This window comes from Poromitra crassiceps (assembly GCF_964638095.1).
Source record: "Poromitra crassiceps genome assembly, chromosome: 12".
Lineage (NCBI taxonomy): Eukaryota > Metazoa > Chordata > Actinopteri > Beryciformes > Melamphaidae > Poromitra > Poromitra crassiceps.
Window position 1 is genome coordinate 24342460 of NC_139632.1, and position 27922 is coordinate 24370381.

Here is a 27922-nt window from a genome sequence, read left to right on the forward strand (position 1 = left end):
TATAGATGTATGAATGTAAAATAAAGGTATTGGATTTCTATGTATTAACACCAGAGTCAAGTGTTTACTTTTGAATGGACTTTTTATGGACTTATCAAATGGAACTGAGTAGCATGAGGGATGCAATTCATACTGGCAGACAGCTTTATAAAATTTTACTTTTAACAATAGGATACAGAATAGTGCAATTTCAGCCTTTGCAGACCCCAGGGTTACTTTTGGTAAAAACAAATATATTTGCAAAACACACTTGACTCGATTGTAGAGATGATTGAAAGAGATGGACAGCAAAAAATGTTTGCATCTTGAGGTTTCCCCTGATGTTGACCAAAATATAAACTCTGGAAATATTGCAACTGTCAACCTAGAATACGACCAAATGCAAATGTCTAGCATTACTTATCTTCTTTAAAATTATATATTGAAATAAGATTTGTTCTTTCTCACTATGCAGATGTAGATGTTTTGAAAAATTACTCAACAGATCAAATACAGCATTGTGAGGGAGATTAATTACCCAGTCACTTAATTTTTTACTCTATTTACACTAGGGGAAAAATATGGCTTTCCTTATCTGGCTTGATAAAGAGCTCTTGCCAACAAAGATATTCATTGCGTAAACAGGAAGACTTTGTTTATAGGTCTAGATTGATTCCTCTGGAGGTGTAAGACAGGAACTACATTCAGAGCCACAAATGTGAATATTCTGCTTATCTGGATGACTAGTGAAATGGTGTAAGATTTTAGTCTTGTTTCCCATAAATGCAAAAAATAAAATAAAAAATAAGACGCTTCCATGATCACAGGTGATAGTAATAAATTTAATAAATTTGTCATTGGAACAAAGCCAAGACCCAAAACTTCCAATGGCCATAATTTCAAAACCTCCAAAAAATAACATTTCCATAAGAAAATCAGATCAGACCCCCCCCCCCCATTTTTTTTTTAAATTTAAACAAATAAAAATCCAATCACCCAACATAAACACTGCTTGTGATACGCAACATTGACATTACAACAGATCTTTACAGGGCTCTGTGGTCTCAAAATGGTAATAGGTGGTGTAATTTTACCAAAGTTTTTTTTTTACAAAACCAAAAAATATCAAGTTATGGGGACCCATATGACTTGTGAGGTAGATTCATTAGAACATTCCCAGCAATTAATATTTTGCAAAACAGAAATCAGTATTGCCAGGAATGCATTTGAAATCTCTCATCTTTCAAAGAGTATGGGACAACGAGCAACATTGGTTAATGACAAGATTTGCTGGGACTCTGGATGCTCATCTGGTTCATATTAACCGAACACAAAACTTCAGATACAAGACTTCACCACCCCTATACACCCCCCCCCCCCCTAAGACTAAGTCCCATCCTGTGGGTGAATCACTGCTTCTGCTGCATGGCTTCTTTGCGTGCAGCATCTTGCAGCAGCTGTGTGTCCACTTCATCTGCAGGGAGTTGAACGTACCGGACCACCGACCCCCGGATGAAACAGTTTTTCACCGACAGCTGGAGGAGAGTTAAACAAAAACACAACAGACTTTGAAGACAATCATCATTCAGTATTAAGTAGTATCCAAACAAAAGCCTGCAATGCAAATGACCAAGGGCCTGTACTAAGAATCGAGATAAACAAATCCAGGATCTGTTCCCTTGATCTGGATTGATTTAACCAGACCTTCGCCCTATGGTGGTTATCAGCTGGGTCTGTCAATTTCATATCCAGAATTCCATATCCAGCTCTGAGCATGCATGCTCTTGCGAATGTAAGATCGCTCACCAACATCGCTACAAAGGATACATCACACCCACTTTCAAAGGATCAGAAAATATTCTACCTCATATGATGGAACTAGTTTTCTTCCAAATATATACTGATATTTTAAAGTATTTAGTAGTACAGTATGATATTTTAGTCTCAGCGTAGCATCGCACAGGAGTGTTTTGGGAATAATAGAGAAAAGTGTCTATAGAGCAGGCTATGGTGAATACTGCCTGTCCTCTACACAGACCCCATTTTACCCTCCCCACTCCTCCAAATGACAAAACACATGTACGTGATTTGGAGGAGTTTTGCCAGCAGATGAACGGGGGAGCTCTCAGTGTAGGCAAGATGGAGGCAAGTTAAACATTGTTCATTTGCATATACTGCCCACATTGTACTGATACAAAGCTGGACGAATATAAGCAAAGTGGTCCTTTAACATCCAGATATATTGCTCGAGCCCAAATACCTGATAATAAGCAGTATAGGCTATTGAATGTGAGGAGACAGATGAACCTACCATATGTGGATATTTCTCTGGATCTGTGACACTGATGTCTGTAAGTTTGATGTTCAGGTACTGAAACACACAAGAATAACAACACAGTCATGAGAAAGGTATGACAGTGAGTGCGTTTACATGCACACTAATAAACAGATGATCTGATTTCTAGAGTTACCCGATTATTCAAGTGGTCATAGAAACAGCATAAACCGATATCCTTTATCAGATAAACACCCCATAGCTTTCTGCTGAATTATCAGTTTTATTCAGTGCATGGCCCAATCTCAATGTCATTCATCAGATTACTGGGAGTTACCTGGTTGGTTATTCTCAGTTATCTGATTATTGTGTGCATGTAAACACACTCACTGTCTTTTACTAAATGTAAAACTGAGTGGATTTGTTCCACAAAAGTAATGTTACATAAAATCTGTCCTACCTGATCAACAGAATGAAGTGTCCCACAGATGCTGAAAAATAGATTGTAGGATAAAAGATCAGTGATGTTAGTTTCAAATGTTATTGCATGAATGTGTATAACATGCATTTTTTATTTGATCCCCATCAACATCAAATTTGCCCACAGCTACTCTAAATAATGCAGAGACTAGAGTCTAGTTTCTAGAGGTATAGACAGACAGAACCAGCATCCGGGAACTGCGGCAGCATCAGAATCAGAAAACAAACCTCAAGTCATTTTTGAGCTCCACGACCACATCCTTCCCCACCAACGACTTGAAAAACGAATAGAAAAGCTGGAAAACAAAAAAAAGTTGATGTTAGAAGCTAAACCTTAGTTTCATATCAAGGAATGGTAAGCTACATTTTGGAGGTAACGTTGGGGCATCGTAACGTAGCTTAATTAAGCTAAATGTGATACACAGTTGGCAAAATAACAGAGGCGATGAGGCTAGTGAATTACTGCAAACCCTAACGTTACATGAGGAGCTAATTCAAAGAAACTCATCATACAGCAGCACAAGTTGTAATGTGGAAAAACAAATTGATAGTCAAAGTAATTTCGGTAATTTCTCACCATTGTCGCTGCTATTCCTTATGGTGCTTCGTCTGAGGTTGATGACGTTTCAGCCTGCGTAATATTTATGTGACGGACCCTGGACAACAGGGTGCAGTTAGGCATAGCTCCACCACGAAGGGGAGCCAGAGAGCACCCTGCACAGTTTTGGAACATGTTTGTGAGACTGAAAAGTGTTCGCCACTAGTCCTCAAGTGCATTTTGCAAAAACAAAGTGGCTGACGCTGTCAAACAGTGAGTAAGTGTTATTGTAAGTAAGGGCTCAGGCTTTTTCTTCATGTTTTCAACTGTATTTTGGCAGAGTAGCCTATCTGGTTTCAGATCAGCTGGCACTGACAACTCCCACGACCCACACTAGTCTTGCGTTGACTGCCTGGCTAAAGTGGTTGTAGCAGCTGAATGGTCATCTAATCAGGGCTTGATTACACCTGGAATTCAAGGTGAGTACAATGAACAAGCTGTTTGATAACCACGTGGTTCTCGCAGTACCGCTGGCCGGTGGCTGTAAGTTCTACCAGGTACTTAATTGCAATTAATTTAATTGCATTGATTGACCTGTGTAGAAGAGTCCCTGATTAGCTGGCTGGGATGAAAATCAGCAGTTCTGGGTCCTCAGGTCCAGCATTAAACTCCACTGAGGCAGGCCTCTTGAGATTCACCACAAGATGCTGATGATGATGCTGATTATTATTATTATTATTATTATTATTATTATTATTAATATTATTAATATTAATATTATTTAAGTAGGCTACATGAGTGTATGGTAAGTTCATTCATTTTAGAGGTCACACATGCGCACACTTACTCTCTCGCTCTCTCTCTCTCTCCCACACAACTGGATTGACCAAAAAAATGCAGGGGAATTAAATTATTGATTAGTAAAACTGAATAATATCAAGTAAAAGAACATGTATTTGTGATGTCCGCTTTGATTTAAATATTTATACAATTTTGGACAAGACATTTCAGGAGTAGGCTATCTAATTATTTGCATGCAATTCTTTTATACAACAGCAGGTGGAAGCAAATGATCTTGTTATAATACCAAAGTCTCCTTTGCAGATCTACACCCTACACAAACATGTATTTACAGTTTAGCAGGCCTATAAGCTAATGGCTTTAATGATGACATATAGGCTGGAGTGAAACATAAAATAACAAGGTCTAATTAAGCCTTGACTTTTTCATTTATTGGAGCAATTTAATATACATCTTCAAGGCAGACATCCAAACTTCTGTGCAAGAAAATACTGGGTGGTATTCATTAGTTAGCTAATAGTGTCTGTAAGACCCTTCATCTAATGTAACAGAAGTGTTTGCAAGGCAAGCAGAATTCTCAAACCTATTTTTCACGTGTGCTTAACAGAGCTACATTATGTTTGTATCTTTAATATGCATGTCATATTAATACAAATGAATCAGTTTGCGGGGGGGGGGGGGGGCTACTGGCCAAAAACTAGCTGAGCCTTCAATGTATTTTACATTTCTCAAAATGCAGGAAGCTGCTCAGCCGGTGCTGAACTCCACAGCAGGACCTCACTTCACAGAACGGTCCATCTTTGATGCTTGAGTCTCAGGATGCACTGCAGGAAGACAAGGTCAAAGAGTTTTCAACATTAGGTAAAGATAACGACTAATTATCTATCTATCTATCTATCTATCTATCTATCTATCTATCTATCTATCTATCTATCTATCTATCTATCTATCTAATCTAATCTATTCTATACCAAGTTTGCCTTACTGGGGGGGGCACGGTGGTGCAGTGGTAAGCGCTGTTGCCTCACAGCTAGAAGGTCCTGGGTTGGATTCCCATCTGGGGCGCTGAAGGAGTGCTTGAGTGCCCACCGCCCGGGTGGGGTCGTCAAAAGGGCCTTTCTGCTGATGGACATGGTTTCTGTTATACAGATGGAGAGACTCAGGTTCCTGAGAACCAGCTCGCTTAGAAAGTTCTTAACTATTTGGGACCCGTTTCTGGGATACTTTGACAAGGTTAATAATGATTAGTGAGCAGTGACTACTGACTAGGGTTAGGGGTGATGGACAGCTTGCCCGTTCGGTTACCTGTGGACCCCTTGGGTGGGGTCCTATGCGTAATATCCCTCACAAGCACATAAGCACATTTTGCGGCTGGTAGCACCACGTTAACAATGCCAAATGTCAATGATGTTTTTGTTTTGTTTTTTGTTTTCCTGTGTCTGAGCCTGTTTGTCTTGTTTGTTTATTGTTCTATTAACACATTCACTGCCAGCCATTTTTCAATACTGTAGTTAGCTTCTGCCAAGTTTTTTTTTTGAGGATTCTGGCTCATCTTTCAAGAGCCGAGGATTCGTTTATGTTAGGATTTTGTGAACACACAATATCTCAAAATAACTAATAGAATGTGTGCTTTCTCTGTCTAAAAGAGTTAGTTTGTAGAGTTAGTAGTTATGTAAGCATTAGCAGTTGAATACAGCATGGTTTCAGCGTCAGAAAATTTATTCTGAGATAAACGGCTTTTTGTGAAATTCGATAGAACAGTCACTTTAACCATTCATTTTTGGCATCAGTAAGACGTCAGACATCTAAACAATAGTTTTGAACAGTAATTTCCTCCATAACAGCAGGAAACCCCTCTCTGCTTCAAACTCCTCCCTCCGTGGGCGTTCTCCTCCGCCCTCCTTGGCTCTGCAGCGGGTCTGTCACAAACGAGTTGCTGCTGCCTGGCTGCTGCCTGGCAGTCTGGATGGGGCTCGCTGGATGGGGCTCGCTCGTTTCTTGGCATTTCGGTTGAGAGCTCTGATGAAGCTCTTGCGATTCTGCGCTTATTTATGCTGCGTGTTTCAAAGTGTGCACCCAGTCTATTCTTGGAACCCCCCACCGTTGCCACCACTGTGCGTCAGTGCGAAAGCGAAAGCGTTTTCGCCATCCATTTTACAGTATGAGAACGGCTTCCTCGCGCTTTTCCCTGCAGTTTTGGCTCGCCTCTTCCTACTCTGGAGAGACATGTCGCCACTCAGTGGGTCGGTAAAATAGATTATACACATTCAATACCTCCAATATTTGTATAAAAGACGTAAAAGGGTTGGATCCACGTCCCACCGTCAAAAAATTTTTTTTTTTTTTAAAGCCGAGATATCTCGTCTTTGGCAGTCAACCGTTGGATTCTGTAAGCCGAGATATCTCGTCAATGGCAGTGAACGTGTTAAAAAATTGAAAATAAAATATATATTAAAAAAAGGGCCTTTCTGTGTGGAGTTTGCATGTTCTCCCCGTGCCCCCTGGGGGTTTCCTTCATATAGGAACCCCACACCAAAACATGCAATATCCTGGTCGCTGAAGTGGTGCCTCCTCTGGTCATTAGGGGCGCCTGTTCGGATGGAGGGGAACTCGTTGGAATAGCGTGATCCTCCCACGTGCTATGTCCTACCGGTGAAGCTTCCCCTGTCGGGTGAAAAGAAGCGGCTGGCTACTGCCCATGTCTCGGAGGAAGCATGGAGCCAGTTTCGTCTCTCCCCAGATTGACAGAGGGTGGAGCAGCAACCAGGATAAATCAATAAAAATTTGCACTAAAGGGGCATAAAAATGGGATAAAAAATCGGGGGGGAAATATAAAAAAAAAGAAAAGAAACAATTGCCTTACTGTTTGGACTGTGGTTGGCCGGGCCTCGCTACTTGTCGGTTTTTGTTGGGGAGTTCGGAGCTGTCTCTGTAGTCTCGGGGTTTCGCTGGCTGGAACTTGACAGGTAGAGGGGGGCGGTTGTTGCCATTGCCCCCCTCTGAGCGTGTGGGCACCACTGATTTCTTGAACGTGGACATGGTAGGGTGCAGGCTGGCAGGGCTTGAAGGCTGAGGTTTGGTGTCGGAGCAGGTGTAGGATCGGCTGCGAGGGGTGGGCACAGGGGGGCGATCGGGATCCCCGTCCCATCCAAACATGGCTTCTGGGGGTGCGAGGTGTTCCTTCTGCTGAGGGTCTTTCTCCTTGCCCCGATTGTGTGATTTCCCCGTTGCGCCGTACAGAGGATTGTCAAACATCTCTGATGGCTTTTCATTCTCACCTCTATATGAGAGACAGAGTTAGGTAATAAAGATTCAGTTTCACACAGGCCTTTCTGTTGAATCATATTAGCTGATATCTTATGCAAGAGTTCAAATTAAATGTTGTCCAAAAATGGCACTTACAAAAGATCTGATGCTTTCCCCGTGGGACTGTGTGTGCTCGCATCGTGACTCTTTTTGGAAGGGATGTTGACCAGGTGCGTGTCCTTACTCACTTGCCCAGGCGTGGGTGAGGTGCTGTAGCTCCAGCCCTTATCTATTGCACTCCCAGCTTTGAAGATCACTCCCATGTAATTGGGGTTAGTAATATCAGTTGCGTGGGAACGGACAGATCTGTCAACCAGAAGAAGAAAAAGAAAAATCACACACTGAGGGCATGTGATATTGTGAAGTGACCACAAGATCAAATAAATATTTTACTTGTTGAGGTTGTCACTTCTGCATTTTGGGGTGGCACTGGCATCATCCTTTTCAACTTTGATGAAATCTGAATAGACAGAATAAAATAGCAATTGATACTAAAATAAAAGCATGAATTTATTAGAAAGAATAAACCGAAAAATAGTACAATGATTTGAAAACTTACAGGTTAGTATTTGATTTTTTTTTTTTACAGTAGATGATACTGTATTGTTGAGGATCTAAGAGATTTTGCGACTCACCATAGAGCTTTTCTGTCTGCTTTCCCTCTGAGGTGCGTAGCTGGATGCCACCTGTCAAGGTGCCTGTCCTCTCTCCATGGTGAGTCAGCGTGATGTGAAACTCGGTGTAGCAGTACTCAGCGGCACGCAGCGCTACACAGCCCTCCCCTGTGGGAGCAGCACAACGGCAAAACAATATAGTCTCGCTCAAGCTCACTGGGTGTGTATCACCGTTAGGGTTGCAAAGGGGCGGGACATTTCCGGAAACTTTCCAGACATTTTCCATGGGAAGTTGAGCTCGGGAATTTTAGACATTTTGAGAGGGAACAATTGTGTGAAAAATGACATTTTTGACTTTATTTGTGTGTAGAACATTAATGAATTCTTTCATTGAACAACAAAAAACATGAATTTTGAATTAAATAAATGTATTCCCTATGACCCCCCTCAACCGGACGCTGCCAGAGGGTTTGTTTCACAGAATGTTTCACATAACCATCTGGGAACTCGCTCGGGAAAGCCACTACTGACTGCTAATAGGCCTAATTGTTTAGACGTGTACACAGTAAAAAGCGATGTCCTTAATTATAATGATGCGTTTATTTTCTCACCAACACTGTCCATATCATTTCAGTGTACATCACTTCAAGTTGGTAATACAAAGATAAAACAAAATGCAGCCATACGATGTGATGTTGGTCTGAGCACAGTCCGCTTCCTCCCATTAGCAATACCTGCACGATGATTGGCATCAACTTAAATGACCTATGGCCAACTTAGGCCTTTAACATAACATCCCCTAGAGGTATGAAAGAATATTACACTTAAACACAAATCAAATAGATGGCTCTTATCTGTCTATCACGGACTCACTTCTCACTGTCACACCTAAATCCCGCCCCTAGCTGCTTCTGGATGCTGGATGGTCCAAACCACTAGTGGTTCACACTGAAACCAGTAGATTGATAGATTTGTCGTGTGATCTTATCTTGCCATTCAAGTCCCATTCAAAATGTAAAATGAAAGCATTTTAGTCAACCTTTTGGTTTTTGCGTGGACCATTTTGTTGTTGTTCAATGAAATGATCCATTAAAGTTGAAAGTTATTATTTTAACATTTGTATTAGAAATGTTTGCATGCATGTCTGCTTATGACAAAACAAAATATTTATATTTATGTCATATTTATATTTATGTCATATTTATATTTATGTCTGTATATGACATGGTAAATACAGTTAGCATAAATCGCCCCAAAATCTCCAGTTTATTCCTGTTAATTCCCATATATTCCTGTTAATTCCCATGGAAAGTTTCCAACTTTGAATATTCCCGGAATTTTGCAACCCTAATCACTGTGTAGGTTTATTACCGTAAGACTCGTCGCAGTCTGTTGACTTGACACAGATGAGGATGTGCTGATCCAAAAGGTACTCTGGGTCCGAGATGATGGGAATGAGCTTGAAGAGAGATAAAAGACAAAGATGATAAATGCTTCTCTTTTTTTGATTGAGTTTTTTTAGTTTTCTCCCCAATTGTACTTGTCTCCGTCGTTGCTCCACCCCCTCTGCTGATCTGGGGAGAGTTGTACTAGCACCTGTTTCCTCCGATATATCATTCTGCAGTCGCTATTAACTGCTTATTTTCACTTGACAGCGAGGAGTTTCACCAGCAGGACGTAGCACGTGGGAGGATCACGCTATTCCTCCCAGTTCTCCTCCCCCGCGAACAGGCGCCCTGACTGACCAGCAGAGGCGCTAGTGCAGCAACCAGGACACATACCTCACCGGCTTCACATGGCCAATTTTGTCTGTAGGAATGTGTGACCAAGCCGGAAGTACCGCTGCCGGGAATTGAACCCGGGTCTCGGCGGTAGTAAGCAAGTGGATTTTACCTCTCCAAAGACACGCAAAGATGATAAATGCTGATTTTCATGCGCTATAACAATGAACTTGCATCATTTTACCTCAACTTGAGTGCCAAAGCGGACTTTTATTGATCCATTTGAGTGGTCCGAGTTCTCTCCCTCTGAGGTCTTCACTATTTCTGTGGGCAATTAGAGTATTGTTTGAAGTTTTTCTATAACTGTCCATATTAAGGCATTTGTAATAGAATCCAACGTGATAGCAGTATAGTCAATCAGAAAGAGTGCAACATACTCTCCAAGCAGCTGGAATGGTATTCAATGAAGAATTTTGTCTTCGACTTTGTCATTAAGGTGGCAACACAGTTCATGAACTGTATCCCACCTTGAGAGGCATTGTTTGGATCTGGGGGGGAAAACAGACATTATTACATCCTACTGCAGATATTGGAGCAAATACGTTTGTAGAACATATAAACTCATCGGCAGCGAGATAAAGGTCAACGTACCGTGCTTGGAGACAAACTGCGAGGCCACTCCCACTTCAAATGTTGCGAAAACTGGTGAGTGGTCACTTGTCATGATGTCATTAGTGCACCCTGCAAGTTGAAAAGTTTGCCAAAATGTTTGTTTCATTAAGTGTCATCAAAACAAGTAACAACATTGTTCATTGGAGATTACTCACCATATGACTGGCAGACAACATGAACTAGAGGGTATGACTTCCGCAGGATGCGATCGCACCAGGAGGGAAGATTGTATTTTGTCTGCAGAGTAGAATTCATTGAAAAGTAAGAAGAACCTTCAAGGAAAGCTTAAAAATCAGGCCATACAGAGCCCAGCAATGCGACCAAGCCTAGTAATGCAGATGAAGTTGGTGCCATTATAATTGCTAGGTCGTCAGATGTTTAGTCTTCATTCAAACTATTCTCGTGTTCTTCATACTATAATAGTTAGGGCAAAAAAAAAATCATTCAGGATTTTATGTCTGGAGCTGGTCCATAAAGAATGAATTGTGGAAAGTTGTCTATGTTAACATTTTATTTGATCCCTAGTTTATCATTTCGGTTGCTGTTTGTGAATAGCTCAATGTGTGAGAGGAAGGATGACATGATCACTAAAGAAAGATACATGTGACTAACTAATACTGTGCTAGAAAAATGTGAACGTTTTCTACGTGGCTACGTGCCCTGTCTTCCTGCACTGCTTCGCTTAACCAGCTGACCAGCCAATCAGAGGGATTTCTCTGACCGGTGGCAGTTCAACGTGTAAAATCTGCAGAAAAAGTGCTGACAAGGCCGACTAGAGCCAACAGTGCGGGAAACACTGCAAAGACGCGGGCTGGGCGACAGACGCTCACCAACGGCCCAGACATCGCCCACCGGCAGCCCGGTTTATCAGCGGCTTTCATTTCATTTTGGGTTGAAATGGGATCAAACCTGCTGGTTTGGATCAGCTCCAGATAGCTCATTTCTTGAGGCTCTCCACAGCCCAAAGCTGGGAAACTTGTTGAAATGACCCCAGTGCATGTAGATGAGTTATATTATGAATTTGCCATGAGCCACATCATATCGTCACACTGATGTTCTGCCCTCGATGGCTTAAAGCAAAAACATGTTCTGGGTCACTGGAGAAAAGTGGAGATCTGTGTTCAGAGTTAACATTATGGGCTCCAGTTCAGTGAATACTTAAATTGTGGACGTCTGTACTGTTTCTGCACTGTGGGGCACTGTCACTATGGCAGATAGAGAGGGAGAAGACATCTGACAAAACACAAGCCTACCCATGTGGCTTTGGCCTTTGTGTAGACATATCTCTCTCGCGTGTCTCTTTCAAAACGATACGTGGGTGCAAAAGTGATATCCTCTTCATCTGCAGTCAAAGGAAATAAACAAGGCAAGCGTTTTTCAACATTTTGATGATGTATGCTGACAACTGATGAATGCAACAGAGAATGTAGGGCACAGAGTAAATATCAGTCACATATAAAAGGAAATCACTGATATGGAAGGATTTTCTGCGTGTGTCCATGGCTCACCGAAATGCAAGAAGACCTTTCCCTCGTCCCTCTCCATGTTGAGCTGGTCGTTTCTGAGGAGATCCTGGTACTGCTGCTGTTTGATCAGTGTCACAATGCGCTCTGCTTCCTGTGACGGAGAAACAATGCCAAGTAGTGACTCTTCCTGCCTGACAATGTTAGCTTCTGCTGAATATAACTGCTCTAACAGCATGCTCTTAGATGCACCAGTGGTCCATATTGTTTGTATTGTTTTGCATGATCTCTAATTTCTGAGTAATCCACTAATAGAAATCTGGTTAATACACATAAAATAAGAGCTGCATGAATACCTTATCCCTTGTGTATAATATCGGTGTAAATTGTAACCGTAATAAAACTGGCAAGTCAGTTGTCAAGAATGTCAAAATAAAAGGTAAGCATTGTTTGATATAGGTACAGTAGAACATAAACACCATAGAAAAGCTGACACAAGGTATAAACCTTTATTCATTCATGTGCATGAGCTTAATTTAAATGTTTTATGTGTTATTAACTGGGTTCCAAGTATGATAACATCATACTGCCATTTCTTTATTCTCTGTGATCTGTCTACATTCTTGACAACTTACAGAGGAAGCAAGTTCAATCCGATAGTTCAAATCACCGAGCCAGAAGAGGTGGGTGAATTGATGCGTAATGTCAAAAGGATTCATCTTCTTGTCACCCAGATTCAGGAATCGCAGAATGTTGACAAAGTTCTGATTGCGTCTGTAGAGAGAGACGAGAGAAGTTATTGGTTATTGGTTTCAGGAATAAATGTTGCATTCTATTTTTATTATTGAGCTGGGAATTCAGCGGTTTAGACAGGAACACTCAGGAAACTTAAATTAACAAAATATTTAATTGTTGCAACAAGTCAGAATCACATAACAGAGGTACTGTACTATCTGCGCTGATCAAAAAAGCCCTGTTGAGGTTCAGCTAGAAGTCTGCAATGATTCTGCCCCGAACATACTGTAATGTATCACATGTACAACATGAAGCTTCCTAAACCTACACGCCACAGTGATTGACTAGAAGCAAATGATGTCCCTCTCACTCGCTACTCTGAGCTTATCTCATAGCCTTGGAGATACAGTAAAGGAGTGGCCCAATGATTTTTAGCAGAGAGAGAGAGAGAGAGAGAGAGAGAGAGAGAGAGAGAGAGAGAGAGAGAGAGAGAGAGAGAGAGAGAGAGAGAGAGAGAGAGAGAGAGAGAGAGAGAGAGAGAGAGAGAGAGCTAACACTTCGTTATTTATAATAGTCAAGCTAGTGGTTATACTTTATTCATAAAAGACTGTGATTAATAATCGCTAATAACTGATTTTGAATAAAATAAAACAGTCAATCCTATGAATTCCTATCACAATATCTTTTTAATTTAGTCTATTTTGGAACACATTCAATTTGGGATTAATACACCTTGAGTTCTACTCCATATACATATTTAATAATGTCACTATAATTTGCTCACCTGAGCTTTTTCTCGCTCCCTGAGGTCAGGTGACTGTTGACAAAGCCAAAGGATGTACCGTTGAACATGAAGGACACTCCCACTGCGCCCTTGTTTCCTACAAAACAAGCAGAGTAGTGAGTTGTAACGGCTATTTATTCATCTACTCTTTCAAGGCACTGAAATGGCACAGGGAGAACAGGGACAAGTGGAGTAACTCACCCAGTGTATTGAAATGGCACAGGGAGAACAGGGAGAAGTGGAGTAACTCACCCAGTGTATTGGCGATCCCAGTCTTAACACTGTCTGAGAAAATGTGGGAGATTCTGTTCTCATGCTCTGGCTTTGCTAGCACCACGATCCGGATGTTCCACAGAGTGTGCATCACCATCTGAATGTCAGAAGAAGAAGTCTATTACACATCATGGCACTGGACCCACATTCAGTTGTATTTTGCCGTTTCAGACACAGTCACTCACTGCTTTGAAGCTGATGTTTGTGATGTCCCTCAAGACATTTTTCAGAATGTCCACCCACTCCTTCTCCCCCAAAGTGTCCTCTTGAGTCCCAATGACATAAATGTCATGCGGGATATGGTCAGCGGTGTCGTCCCGCGTCTTCCCTTGGCCCTTGCACTGAAACCAGGAATGGATGTTTTGGGGGGGAGGAGGAGGACCGGCATTCCCTGTGGGTTTACGGAGCGATTCTCAACTTTGGAATGAACTCTTGATACTGAAGTATTATGTTGATTTGTCATCTATGAGTACAACACTTAGTCAAAACTCTAGGTTTAATATGGAAACATTGTTACCCATGTTCCAGGTGCCGACAAACACTGTGATCATGTCTGGCTCAGGTTTTTCAGAGTGTTTGTTCTTCATTTGTTGAAGAAGCTGGCAGAATCCCTCTCTCTTCTGGTGAAACGCAAAAGAGTAAAACATATATAAACGTAAACAACAAACCGATCACATGTTAAATTGTGTTACTATTTAAACATGTGTAATAGGCTACATGCACAACTTCTTTACTTCCTGAAATTAGTACAGCTTCTTTATTTCCTGTCCTACACTATTGGATGAACTGATTAATCAGGTGTGCCTGATCATTGTTGTGACTGCAGCACACCTGACATTAATCAGTTCATCCAATAGAGGGTATGCACACCCACTGAAACACGCCCCCTCAATCGGGAGCGAGTGTCAAAACGAGTGTCAAATTCCTCCCTGAGCAGCAGGTGTCAGTTATCTAGGCTGATTACTGCATTCAAGTTCAGTCTTGCTGTGACTCAGTGGGCGTGACCCCACAGTGACTTCTGCCTCTGTGACATCACATGCATACCCTCTATAGTGATGACAGGAAATAAAGAAGCTGTACTAATTTCAGGAAGTAGTGGAGTTGTGCATGTAGCCCATTAAGCAATAATAACACCTGAATTAAAATGTATTTTACAATTATAGTTTTTGTAGATAGTGATTTTAGTCCTATACACTATTCTTCCCATGGACTTCAATCACTTTGCCTCTGACAATGTTCTCATAATTAATCCTTTCAAAGACCATTCTTAAATGGCATGCTTAATGTGACTAGAACGTTAAACTAAACCAGGAGCAGGCTCACTGGCAGATGTCTGTAGACAAAACAAAGTACACTTTCCATTCAAATCATTACCTTTGTGTCATCAAAGATGAACTCTTTACGCTGAACCTTCTCTTTCTCTGTCTCCATCACGATGACAAGTTTGGCATGCATCTTCTGGGATTTCACCAGCTGCAGGACTGGATAATTACAGCACACTTGTTAAAAAGTGCAGTGTTGCGTGTGTAAAACACAGTGCATTTAGGTTATAGCACAATATGGTTCCTTACTTTTATTGTGCACAACGTATTTGTCTTCAGGCCCGTCTTTAGACTTCTTAAAGTGGACTTTTCCACTTTCAACATCGACTTTGAGGAACGACTTTGTGGAGATACCAAGAGATTCTGTTTTGACCTGCAACCATGAAAGAGGAAACTGACCCTTGTTAAATGTACAACAAACTGCTAGACATCGTACATTTTTATTACATGTTCTGTAGTGTATTTAATTGTTAAAGCACCTCAAATATAACAGGTGGTATGAGAGATTTTCTGTGGCCTCCATCGTATCCAACAGACTCAAACACAGCAGTTTTAGCCTGAAAAAATAATACATGTTGTGTAAGTTTTTTTTACTAAATTTTCACAGGACTACATTTTCAGATGAACTTGCAACTGTAATTTACATCATTGCAATAAACCCAATAATAACCAAGATCATTAATGAGTAATTACAAACCGTCAGTGAATGCTGTCTAGTGAACATGAGTTATGATTTAACCATATGATACATTACCTTTTCTTCTACTGAGTAGAGCAGTTTCGTTAGTTGCTCAAGCCTAAATGACATAGACTGTCCTGAATAGGCAGAAATCTAAAAATAGAGGAAAAAACCCATGGTGAAGTGATTTGTTTCTATGCGTGTATGTGAGAGAGAGAGAGAGAGAGAGATTGAGTATACAGGCTTTGTGGTGAGAATATGTATTTTGCTCAGTTGTGTGGATGAATACAAATTGGGGTAATTAGTGGTGTTCTTTTCTCAAATATTCTTATAAGTCAAGGTCTTAAATACTCTTAGAGGATTAATGATTCTGTTGATCTAAGAATGGATCAAAAGGGCCACCTACTTGACTCCTATATCGTCCGATCCCTGGGGAGAGTTGCTGATCGAACAATTTCTGGAAGACCTCCAGAGTTGGCAGGGTGCGGGAAATTTCACTGCCGCACAAAAGATGAGAGCATGGTTAAGATCTTAGTCTCCAGACTGAAAGACCTCGGTATTGAAGGAAATGCACACAGGTGGATCCGAACTCCAACAGTGGAAAAAACCGAACTCATCCTCATCTGCTCCAAGACCACTCCCTACAAAATCAACAACCCCACACTCACCATTGATGGCACCACTGTCTCCTCCCAGGCACGCAACCTTGGCGTGATCCCCGACCCCACCCTTTGCCTTGAGCCCCACATCCGTCAAATCCTGAAATCCTCCTCCTTCTACCTCCACAATATAGAGGGTATGCACGTGATGTCACAGAGGCAGAACGCCCACTGAATGGCAGCAAGACTGAATGGCTTGAATGCAGTAATAAGCCTAGATCAGGGGTTCCCAAACATTTTCATCTTGGGACCCAAAAGATAAATTTGGTGTCTCCCTGGGCCCCAAACTCACAAAAAACATACGGTAATGAGTTGCCATGACGACCAGTTGGCGACCCACCCCCCACGGGTCCGTGACCCAAATTGGGTCCCGACCCATACTTTGGGAAACACTGGCCTAGATAAATGACACCTGCTGAATGTTTTGCCACTCAGTCCTGATTGAGGGGGCGTGTTCCGGTTGGAAAGTTACATCAGTGCATGCCCTCGATTGCCAAGAACTGGTCCTGTCTCACACACCCTGCCGCTGAAACACTCATCCATGCTTTCATTTCCTCCCGTCTTGACTACTGCAACTCACTCCTCCACGGCATCACCGCCAGCCTCATCATCAACAGACTCCAACTGGTCCAGAACGCAGCCGCCCGACTCCTTACCCACACCAAATCCTGGCACCACATCATCCCAGTCCTAAAAGAATTTCACTGACTTCCCATCTCATTCTGGATCAAGTTCAAAATCCTGGTCATCACTTACAAAGCCCTTCACCAACTGCCCCCCACCCTTACCTCACTAACCTCCTCTCCCCCTATCAACCCTCCCGGTTCCTCAGATCCACCTCAGCTGACCTTCTCTCCACCCCAAGTTCAACCTCCACAGTCTTGGGGACAGAGCCTTCTCTCGGGCAGCTCCCAGGCTGTGGAACTCCCTCCCCCAAGAAATCAGAAAATCAGAATCCCTTACAGTCTCCACCGCCTCCTCTTAGTCCCCCCCCCACCCGCCCCATCCATCTTTGTGTGTCTCTGTCATGTTTGTCTCTGTCTGTTTCACTAAAGTTGCCCCCGTAGTATTTAGTGTTAGTGTATACTGTCATCTTTGTTCGCTATTTGTTCAGTAATGTCGTCCCCCCGTGTTTAGTATATTGTGTAAAGCAGTTTTTGAACAGCGCTATATAAGTTCAATTTATTAATATGAATATGAATATATTAATCCAAAGCAGGTTTTGGATCAATATCAGTGTTATGCTGAATGATGTTGTGGAGATACTGGCCTATATAACACTTAGGGTAGTAACTGTACCTGTTCAGATTCTTGCAGATTGACATTGTCAGCTTCTTCAGACAGGGGAGGTTGGGATTACCGTTCTGCGCGTGGTCAGCGTCCAAATTTATTGAGGTCCTGAAGTATTCCTGGATGGCCTTTTGGTTCTCCTCTGGTACTCTGGATTGCACAACACAGGATCACTTTGAACATTGTTATCGGATACCACTTTATACAACAAGTAGTGTCAGCCAAGTAATCTGATAGGTTAAAGACACGGTCCAAACATACTCATGATTCCCACAAAGTACTTCTTGTTAGTATGCTGTTTTAAAGAAACATTTCCAGACAGTACACATGCCGTGGTAACTCTACAGTATAAAAGCTGCAATACCCTTGAAAAAGTGTTTGAGTGTGATTATGCAACACGTTCTCACTCCGAGCACGTAGCATATTGACGCTTTGTCCCGTCCCTTATGCGCCACTTGTTACTAACATGGTACCCTTGAGCAACCCATGAAACCACTTGGGCTTTCCGACTAAACTCAATGCAAACCCATGGAAGTCATCTTTGACGCTTATGGCAACTGCTCCCCCATTAGCCTAACTGCTCCCCCATTAGTCAACTGCTCCCTGGAGGGAGGTTAGGTTTAGGCGTGGGGGGTGGGAGAGGTTAGGTTTAGGGTTAGGGTCTGGGGGAGGTTAGGTTTAGGCATGGGGGGTGGGAGAGGTTAGGGTTAGGGTTAGGGTCTGGGGGAGGTTAGGTTTAGGCATGGGGGTGGGAGAGGTTAGGTTTAGGGTTAGGGTCTGGGAGAGGTTAGCTCCTCCAGACCCTAATGGGGGAGCAGTTGACTAATGGGGGAGCAGTTAGGATAATAGGGGAGCAGTTGCCATAAGCGTCAAAGATGACTTCCATGGGTTTGCATTGAGTTTAGTCGGAAAGCCCAAGTCGTTTCATGTGTCGCTCAAGGGTACCATGTTAGTAACAAGTGACGCACAAGGGACGGGACAAAGCGTCAATATGCTACGCGCTCAGTGCTGCTATTGTACCATGCATAATGCATAGCCAAAAGCTTTGTGTGATGAGTCACTATAGACTGGCTGTATGTAGTTCTTCCTGGTGTGCTGCATAAATGCAATTCTTAGTTGTATGTAAATGTGCTCATACCCTGACATGTCCACATGTTGCAGTCTCTGCAGATAGGTGTCTGATAAGGACATGCAGGCCTGTTCTAAGCTCTTTGAGTCACAATCTTTTCCGTCACTGCCTGTGAAGTTCCTGGGTGGCAGTTGTGGCGGATGGCTGTTGGGTTCTGCAGAGAAAAGATACAGTCAATTTAGCTGATAATCTGATCATGATCCTCTCATCAATATCTACAACAGAGAGATGTCTCCTGCTTTATAGTGTGGCCGCTGTACAGATAACGTTAAGGGGTTTGACCTGGCTCGTCCTCAATCTCCTCCTCCTTCTGGACCGGGAACTGGAGGGGTGTGATAAGACCCATACTGGGACTGTAGTACGCATCCACCAGCTCAGACAACACGGAGAAGAACCTGATCGGGACTCCCTCGGATGCCTGTAGAACAGAACACAGCAGAGAAATAACTCTCCCTGTCTCTCTGTTGAAGCTAAATCAGTAGATGTCATTAGAGCTGGAATGTCATATGGTTAGAGTTTTCTCTCATGTCAACCAACCAGACCACATACTTTTACTGGTGATAATTGCCCAATGGTATCAAGTAGGGCAAATGTCTTCAACTGGGTAGGAAAATGTTGCATTGTGTGAGTGTGCCTTGCCATTGATTATGAAAGTTTAACAGTCTCTATAGAGAAACTAGAAAAGGAATAGTAAACATCTTATCTCCCACCAGTGATGTAGATCCACCCTTGGGTCAGTCCCATTCATTGTCAATGAATGGGAATAGCAGCACAAAGCCAGTGTTACAGTGTGACTAACGGATGGACGGAGACCGATCCATAGCCCCCCTTTGGTGGGAGAAAACACAGCGCGTGATTTGAAGTCCAAAGATGCAGAAAGAATTATTGGCAGAGATGAAAATTGTTACAAATCTTAACATGTAGAGCAGTGTAGCTAGCTAGGCCTGTCAAGTCAAACCAAAAATCATTTCAAATTCAGCCCGGCACAACACATTGAAGTATTGTCACTGTCTGCTGCTTTTTAGGGACTTTTTAGATTAGAGCAGTGCTCATGTTATGTGAGTGTCTTTCATTCTATACATTGTTTCATATATATATATTTAAAATAGACACTTATTGTATAGTAGTTAATGCAACATTTTGTAAAAAAAATGATGTACCCGTGCCTCATTTGTTTTGATTGTGCATACCTTTCTCTCTCTGTGTGTGTGTGTGTGTGTGTGTGTGTGTGTGTGTGTGTGTGTGTGTGTGTGTGTGAGTACTTTGAGAGCAACGTAAAGCGGAGTCAAATTCCTTGTATTGTATGTACTGTATTGTGTACATACTTTGCCAATAAAGCTGATTCTGAAAGTTGAGAGAAGAAGACGGTAAATCTCACCTCCTGCCAGAGACTTATCTACCTGTCCTAAGAATTCTCCTGTTTTGGTCCACTTTGCACCAGTCTATCATTCCTAGAGGAGATTGTTTTGAGGCGATGTCTCGTCATAGACGCCGGGTTAGCTGGCTCAGCCTGGCTGGGGGCGTGGTCAGGCTGGGGTAAATCCATTCAGCAAAGTTAGAATTTAGCTGCTAGCCCAGCCCAGGCAGACACGATGGGGGATTTAACCCCCGCAGTAAACGCACATCTGAACAGACGTCTTTGTGTTCTGCTCTAGAATCCCCAACCCTGTAGTTCAGAGCCGCAGCACCATCCTTTGGTGAGTCAGCCCATTGAGATATATGGGCGGTTTTACCCCACTCGCGTACCAGCTGTATAACATTTTGTGGGTGATCCCGCATGCCGACTGTCTCTATATGAAACCCTCCACATAGACATTGTTTTCACACACAAAAAATAAAAATAAAGTTTTTGACACGGTCCTTTTATTCTGTCTCTTTTCATTAGCTCATTGACCACTGACTGGCACCTTTCGTGGCTCGCGGTCTGCAGCAACAGTTTTTATTTTTGTTTTAAGGATGTTGGTTGTTATGGTTAGGGTTACGCAAGTAAAAAATGCGTTAGGGTTTTCTTATTTAACCACGACCAAACACAAACCCTAACAAAATTGTTGTACTTGCCTAACCCTAATAACCAATCTTTGGAATGTAATTTAATGTTTCAAATAAGAAAATGCTTGTTAAAAATGTGTGTGGCTTGACCGGGAATTGAACCCCAGTCTTCAGATCGGAAGACAAGCAAGCACCTTACCCATTAAGCCAGAAGCCCAAGCACCTTACCCATTAAACCAGAAGCCCAAGCACACCCTGAGCCCTAACCCTAAACTTAACCACATTTCTTTTACTTGTCTAACCCTAAGCATAACAACCAACCATCATCCTCCAAAACAAAAATTATAAAACACGACCTTGACAGGTGGTGTGGTTTACCCTTATCTTTACCTTTATTATTATTATTATTTTTACTTTTTATGTATCCATCTGATCAAACTAAACATTCTCCCTCGTCTTTTGTTTTTTGTATTTCTTGGTCAGCTTTCACATTACTGGGCCGACGCCCAGCTAACACTGCCTGAGGAAGACCTGCGTGGTTGAAACGCATTGCGTTTTGTTTGCCCGTAGAGATTGAAGATATATTCTGTTTTGTAACTGCTTGTACACAGATATATTACTTCTTATTAAATATTGCCTAAAAATTCCAAGTACTGTAGCTCCCCTTTTTTCAATTTGTCAGCTTTCACATTACAAAATGTCTTCCGCGCTTGGAAACGGAACAGAGTGCACTTGCGTCATCAACTATGCCTGGAGTTTATCCTCTGGTTACCTGTTGCGTGCCCGGGCGCGGAACGGAACGGAACGCAATGTTCACACTCATCAAACGTTCCGAAACTGGGGACAAGTGTGTTCGGGAACGGTACCGGGGCGCCAGTGAGAAAGCACCCTATAACTCTACCAGGCTCACCTGTGAATCAGCTTCTTTAGAAAGGATACTTCTCCAGAACCTATTATATACATGTATATCTTCTGGAAAGGTTTCTATGCTGATTAAAGACAAGTGGTTCTAAAGAATATGAAATATGTGGCGGAAAGTTAGGAAACCCTGACTTCCCACCTGGCCTACAGGCTGGGCATGGAGCCGCAAGGGAATCAAAGTAGTAGGAGACATGGTTCAAGGAGATTCCATCCTTACAATTCAGCAAGTTAAAGACAAGTTCGGCTAATTTCTCCTATGTGCTGCTTACCGCCGCGGAGCAAAATAGACCGCTTCTGGTGTGAATGGCCAGGCTCCTGCTCGAGCTGGATTTACACGGGGCACCACTTCAGTTTCCAGTGTGTTTGCATCGTAAATGTAGTCCTGTTTCTATCAGTGGAGCGATTCTATCCAAATCAACCCTTCTTCTCATCATGCCTTTGGCTTTTACCTTCTCACGGCTAAATGACTGCAATCCTTCGACTCAGCCTCAGTCAGAAGTTCCTCTCACACCCCAGAAGAATGCAGCCACTAGCAGTTTTTTAACAGGTGTCAAACATACAGTAGAGAGCACAGACTCTCGTCCTTGCCTCTGTATGCTGAGAGAGATTGACCAATTGTAATCGGGTGAAGTCTGGCAGTACAGTGCAATGAGTCAGCTGTTCCAGGCAAAGCTCCTCTTGCCATTCTTCAGTCTAGACTCAAAACAATAGGTGATGGGGCGTCTACCAACAGAGCGCCTTCACTGTGAAACAAATATTTGATTAGATTCTATTCTATCACTTGGCGTGGCCCAGCTACCAACACCAGCCATGGGTCTTAAGGAGGCAACTGTGAAATGAAAGCTGTTGCCATCTGGACGCTTGCATAAGATACGAATAAGATAAGATAAAAAGATAGTGTTGGGCAAGTTACTTTCAAAATGTAATATGCTACATATTACTACCGTAATTACTTTCATTTGAAAGTAATGTTATTTTACAATATTACTGTCTGTGTAGACTCGTTACTTATTACACTACTTTTGCATTACTTTCACCAAAATAACAGCACTTAGCAAAATGACATCACCACCCCGGGCGGAACCATCCTGAATTTTTTTTTTAAACCGTCTTGAAGTCAGTGTAAACCATCCAAAATTCTAAATGTTATCCTTTTCCTTTGTTATTGTCATCTATATTGGTTATTTGCATAAACACACAATTTGATTAGGAAATGATTGTATCTTTATTTAGATATGCACTTTGATAAGAAAGTAACTCAATTTGTAACTTGTTACTTGACAAAGTAACTGGTATAATATTACTGAAATCCTATTAGTAATAAGTTATATTACTGAGTTACTGCTAAAAGTAATATATTACATGCAATATGTTACTTTTGTAATCAGTTACCCCCAACACTGATGTTAGTCCACCCTCATAGACTGAGTAGAGGAAGTGTTACACATTCACAGACTCAGACTGAAAGTAACCGTTAATATTTAGTGAAGCGTACAGGTTTTGTTTGTAGTAGCAGAAACTGGCAACTGGCATGTAGTTGCCAACTACAGCAGTTAACCTGCAGGTATACACAAAGGAGCAAAAGTCATCCAAATGTGAGAAAACGAAAGAGACACAAGTCATACTTTGGATGCATGCAAATAGTTCACGTATTTGTTAATTACAAATTGTGATTTTTCAAGAACAATGCTGCTACCAGCCCATGGAATGTATAGACCCATATATCAGTTGGTTGGTTTATATCCTTATTACTGGTACCACAGCATTTAAGATGTCTGCAGGCTTTATTTGTGAGAAGATGATATTCAAAAGCAGAGGTAATGTGGCACATGAGAAATGGGCCTCTAGTCTTAGTTGAAGGTGATGATTAAATTAACAGGTGTTTTATGTTGGGACACAAGCATTAGGCCTACAGTACATGATGCAATCTGCCATATTGTTTGACCCACCTGGATGGAGAGCTTCTTCTCCTCATTTGGCAGGATTCTGTATGTGTACACACAGTTCTGGAATCTGTTGTTAAAAATAATAACATGTAAATTTATGTGATTGGAATATAAATATAAAGTAAAGGAACATCCTGCCTGATGTATTTAATTCAATTCAATGTCTCCTACTTAGTATGCAGAGATTGGGTGACACTTTAAATGAAAACTGACTGATGCGGGGGAGGGGGGGGGGGGCATAAGAGTTGCAAAGGGCAATGGCTGCTGCTTTGCAGGAGCATAGTATGCAAATAAAGGGGAACTAGCCTAGCATTGCAATGTGATGTGCAAACAAAGTATGATGTAGTTATTATCCATTTAGAAATGTTGTTAGCTCTATACAAATTATGAAAGCCTTATCTAACCTAATGCTAAACACACATAATAATGTCCAATAGCACCTTTAATAACAAGCAACAAATCTGAGAATCATCCATCATCATTCCAATGTATTATGGTGAACTATCTGCTACATGTGCGGTAGATAGGAACAAGCAATGTTTACTTACAAAACACACAGGGCATATGCGCCTTGTATTGACTCGCTGCCCCGGAGAAGGAAGCTTCCATCCCTCGCTGCTTTGGAGAGGAGATCCTCCCCTTGGGATCGAGTTATAATGCCATGGTACCAAGGCTGATAAGTTGGCATCCTGTTTCTCACTCAAAACGCCGAGCTCAAGGGTTTTGCATCTGCTCTCAAAGTGTCAAACAACAAAGCAAAGTAGCCTCAGTGTTTCTTTCTGGCTGTTTTCATCTTTCACTGTGTGTGCATTTCTGTCGCTTCTCTCTCTTGTTCATCCTCTGTCTCTTCCTGTTAGCAGGGCGAAAGCTCTAAAAGGAAGCTGCCAGCAACGCAACTCTCAACTTCCTCATTTGAGAAGTTTGAGAGGCCGGCCTCAGAGCTACTACTCTGTAACACTACAGATCACACAAAGCTGTGAGAGGGGAATCAACTGCTGCGTAGAAAGCTTTATCACATCATTCTAATGATTAACCAGCATACCCAAGAGTAAAACTACAACTTGTTTTATTCTGGACTGTCCAATAAATAGGCAGTTTGTTTTAAAGAAGACAGGAAAAAAAGGTTAATATGTTGAGGGAAATTATTACTCGAGTGAATTCGTTCACAGTGATTAGAAGCTTCTTCGTGTTCCCAAATGCTACTAAGATCATCTTCAGCTTAAAATCAAACAAACAGATTCTGTGAGAAAAAATAAGTCTTAATGCATTGCTGACTGCTTACAGTAAGTGCCTAATATGAATGGGGAAAGCTTGGGTTTCTCTATAAAGTTTATACTCAGGAAACACCAGTATAGAATGGTTTGCCATGATCATGTGATGGACAGGAAGTCTTGCACAAATAAGAGAAGAAAGCGAGCTGCTTGCAAACCACAACTTCTGTCACATGACGAAAAGAGAACTGCGCTGTGACAAGTCACTGCAGTAACAGCCTGGGAGGTTTCTGTAGCCTGTCTGAAATAGACAGAGCACATCAAAGAACCTGCTGTGATGCGCTCTGTAATGTCAGCTTAGAAAACACATACGACCTGCAGAAGATTATCATACAGACACATGAAATCATACTTTTCCTGTCAGCTATAACATTTGTAATGCCATTGAGTTAACATGCATCTTTATATGACAGCAAAGTTTACAGTCCCATATTGCATGAAAAGCATACAGTATGTTGTTAATAAATAAAAATTAAAATGAAATGTGATTCAGTCACTGGTGCATAAGTAATAAGTTTGTACAGTTTTCTTAACAGTGTGACTCGGTAATAATTAAAATGTTAAATACTGGTATTTACAACTTGAAGTTGAGAGCATTTAACTGTGCTGTAAACTACAGGTTGCTAATCTCTGAATTCGGGCTGGGCAATATATCGATATTATATTGACATTGTGATATGAGACTAGATATCATCTTACATTTTGGATATCATAATATCGTGATATTGTACAAGTGTGTCTTTTTCTGGTTTTAAAGGCTGCATTACGATGAAGTGGTGTCATTTTCGGAACTTATCAGACTGTTCTAGCTGTTATTTGCCTTTACCGACTTAGTCATTATATCCACATTACTGATGATTAATTATCAAAAATCTGTGTAAATATTTTGTAGTAGACCAATTAGTCAAGGAAGGAAACCGTGTCTTTTCATTATTTTCATCAAAGTTTTGTTTTAATAAAAGTGCTTCTGACATATCTCACATGTGGCTTTGACTAATCAGAATCAAAAATACTGTTAATTGCTGAGGGTGGAAATTGGGTACAACTGAACATTTAGCGCACTTCGTAGAAAATACTGAGATATATATTGTGTATCGCCATTCAGCCTATAAAATAGAGATATCATTTGTGGTCCATATCGCCCAGCCCTACTCTGAATCATTGCATACAGTAATACAGGATGATGATTAGTTTTTCATGCAGTAGTGCAATATTTCAAAACTCAACACAATAAATCCATAGTATAGAATAATTATGAAGCTGGGTACTAAAGACTATATCAGACAAACAAACGTCAAAAGATTTGTCTAGCAGAAACAAAGTAAATGTAAACTGGTATGTCCCAGCAACCTGTTTACCAATAAAAAAGGATTACACATTGACATGTTAAGTCACTGACACTGTCACAGAAAATATGTAAATATTTTTGTGTGGTTTTAAAAATACAGGTTTAGATAAAGAATTGCATTTACAAGCTAATGATCGATATCATATTTGGCATAAGATTACCGTACAAAACAAATTGGATTTGGATAGGAAATACACATACAAAGTTGACAAAATATGTACATATTATTCATCTTTTGGTGTGTGATAAAAAAAAACCTGTCCAACATGAAACAGCATTTCTAAGCAGTGGGTTTGTAGAGCGAAGCATACAGATAATATGCATACAAGAGTCCTTCATTGATGCATTTTCTCTACCAACTTCATCCTTCAGGGTCACAGTGTCCGTGTCCCCAGAGAAGACAACCTGGACCATATAATGGCAACCATGTTGCCAGTCCATGAGAGGGCAACAACACTAAAATATTCAATTCAGTTTGCATTCTTGACTTTTTTGTCAATCTCAAGGCTTTACAATACAGCGTTTTTGGCAAATCTGCAATGATACAGTACAATGTAACATTCCCATTCCCATCGCTAAAGCTTCAGTGGAAAAGGTTCCAGATGAGTTCCGATCTAAAGCTTCAGTGGAAAAGGTTCCAGATCAGTTCAGATCTCTCAGAACTCAGACTTTGCGCTCACTGAGCTCTCGCGTGTCCCCTTTAGCTCAGCGCTGGTGGCTCCTGAGACGCCCGCCTTATCTCTGCAGAACAGCCGTGTCAGCGTGCCGCGGAACTTCTCCGCCCCGAACATGTAGACCAGCGGGTCCATCGCCCCGTTCAGACAGGTGAGGAAGGAGGTGAGGCGGTTGGCAAGGCTCAGGCCCCTCCGGGTCTGGCAGGAGATGCCCGGGTGGCTGTAGCCCAGGATGAAGGTGGCCCTGCTGGCATGATACGGCAGGAAGCACACCACATAGATGAGCATGACCAGGCCGATGGTGCGCAGGGCCCGCAGCTTGAGGGCCGGCTCCAGCCGGGAGCCTCGACGCAGGCTGTGGATGATGAGCAGGTAGCAGGACAGGGTGGCGAGGAAAGGCGGAGTAAAGGCCACAGCCAGTGAGATGAGTGCGTTGCGCGAGGCCTTCTCTCGGTACAGCTGCAGGCACACCGTCACGCCGTCCACCTCCGCAGTCTGGCGGGTGACCAGCAGGGGCGCCATGGAGACGGTGACCAGCGCCCACAGAGAGAAGCTGATGATGTGGGCATAGCGGGCGCGGCGAATCTTCAGCGATCTTACAGGGTGAACCACAGCCAGGTAACGGTCACCCGCCACGCACGCCAGGAAGTACAGGCTGGCGTACATGTTGACGTAGAACAGGAAGCCGGCCAATCTGCACGGCACCTCACCGAAGGGCCAGTGACCTCCAGTGAGGTGGTAGGTGGCCCTCAGCGGCAGGATGATCACATATGACAAGTCCGCCACAGCGAGGTGCAGCAGGAAGACATTCGCTGGGGAGGAAGTGCCACGCTGGTGAGAAAAGATCCAGAGGGCCAGGCTGTTTCCATTCAGGGCCAGGAAGAAGATCAGGACGTAGAAGCCTCCGAACAGCATGTTCTCAACGGTGGTGTCCACCGCTGCACAGCTCAGCGACGACTGGTTGGACAGCAGGGAAGGAAGCACTGTTGTAGGAGACTCCATTTTGGTGGCTGAAAGAAACAAAAAGGTGTTAGTAAATTCTGTCTTGCATAT

The 27922-nt window shown here is 42.2% G+C and overlaps 3 protein-coding genes across 3 annotated transcripts; all 3 read right to left on the reverse strand.

The window, feature by feature from the left end:
- Positions 1-813: 813 nt before the first annotated feature.
- smx5 lies at positions 814-3381 on the reverse strand. The gene is made up of 5 exons (XM_083647913.1): positions 3312-3381; positions 2963-3030; positions 2715-2745; positions 2291-2350; positions 814-1514 (listed from the first exon to the last, which is right to left on the reverse strand). Exons 1-5 carry the CDS (start codon positions 3312-3314, stop codon positions 1389-1391), a joined length of 288 nt encoding a protein of 95 aa, XP_083504039.1. The 5' UTR covers positions 3315-3381; the 3' UTR covers positions 814-1388.
- Positions 3382-4117: 736 nt separating this feature from the next.
- inpp5d (inositol polyphosphate-5-phosphatase D) lies at positions 4118-24419 on the reverse strand. Its single transcript, XM_083647890.1, has 27 exons — positions 24125-24419; positions 23580-23643; positions 19003-19138; positions 18730-18874; positions 17601-17741; positions 16049-16139; positions 15718-15795; positions 15443-15520; positions 15213-15336; positions 15016-15122; positions 14159-14261; positions 13827-14032; positions 13621-13738; positions 13369-13465; positions 12485-12623; positions 11895-12003; positions 11640-11728; positions 10542-10623; positions 10366-10455; positions 10152-10262; positions 9959-10038; positions 9365-9452; positions 8015-8161; positions 7773-7839; positions 7476-7685; positions 6937-7353; positions 4118-4897 (listed from the first exon to the last, which is right to left on the reverse strand). The coding sequence occupies exons 1-27, from the start codon at positions 24262-24264 to the stop codon at positions 4888-4890; spliced, it is 3267 nt and encodes a 1088-aa protein (XP_083504016.1). The 5' UTR covers positions 24265-24419; the 3' UTR covers positions 4118-4887.
- A 2432-nt stretch (positions 24420-26851) lies between these two features.
- gpr17 (G protein-coupled receptor 17) lies at positions 26852-27871 on the reverse strand (the record flags this gene model as incomplete). The annotated part of the gene is made up of 1 exon (XM_083647907.1): positions 26852-27871. The coding sequence occupies one exon, from the start codon at positions 27869-27871 to the stop codon at positions 26852-26854; it is 1020 nt and encodes a 339-aa protein (XP_083504033.1).
- Positions 27872-27922: the final 51 nt, after the last annotated feature.

Excerpts from the sequence above, each read along its gene's own strand:
- smx5 (XM_083647913.1), bottom strand. Across the intron at positions 2,351-2,714 it reads CACTTCATTCTGTTGATCAG|TACCTGAACATCAAACTTAC; the intron begins GTAGGACAGATT and ends TGTGTGTTTCAG. Across the intron at positions 1,515-2,290 it reads CAGAGAAATATCCACATATG|CTGTCGGTGAAAAACTGTTT; the intron begins GTAGGTTCATCT and ends ACTCTCCTCCAG.
- inpp5d (XM_083647890.1), bottom strand. The coding sequence starts at position 24,264 with ATGCCAACTTATCAGCCTTGGTACCATGGCATTATAACTCGATCCCAA. Across the intron at positions 15,337-15,442 it reads TACCACCTGTTATATTTGAG|GTCAAAACAGAATCTCTTGG; the intron begins GTGCTTTAACAA and ends TCATGGTTGCAG. Across the intron at positions 10,624-11,639 it reads CAAAGGCCAAAGCCACATGG|ACAAAATACAATCTTCCCTC; the intron begins GTAGGCTTGTGT and ends TCTACTCTGCAG.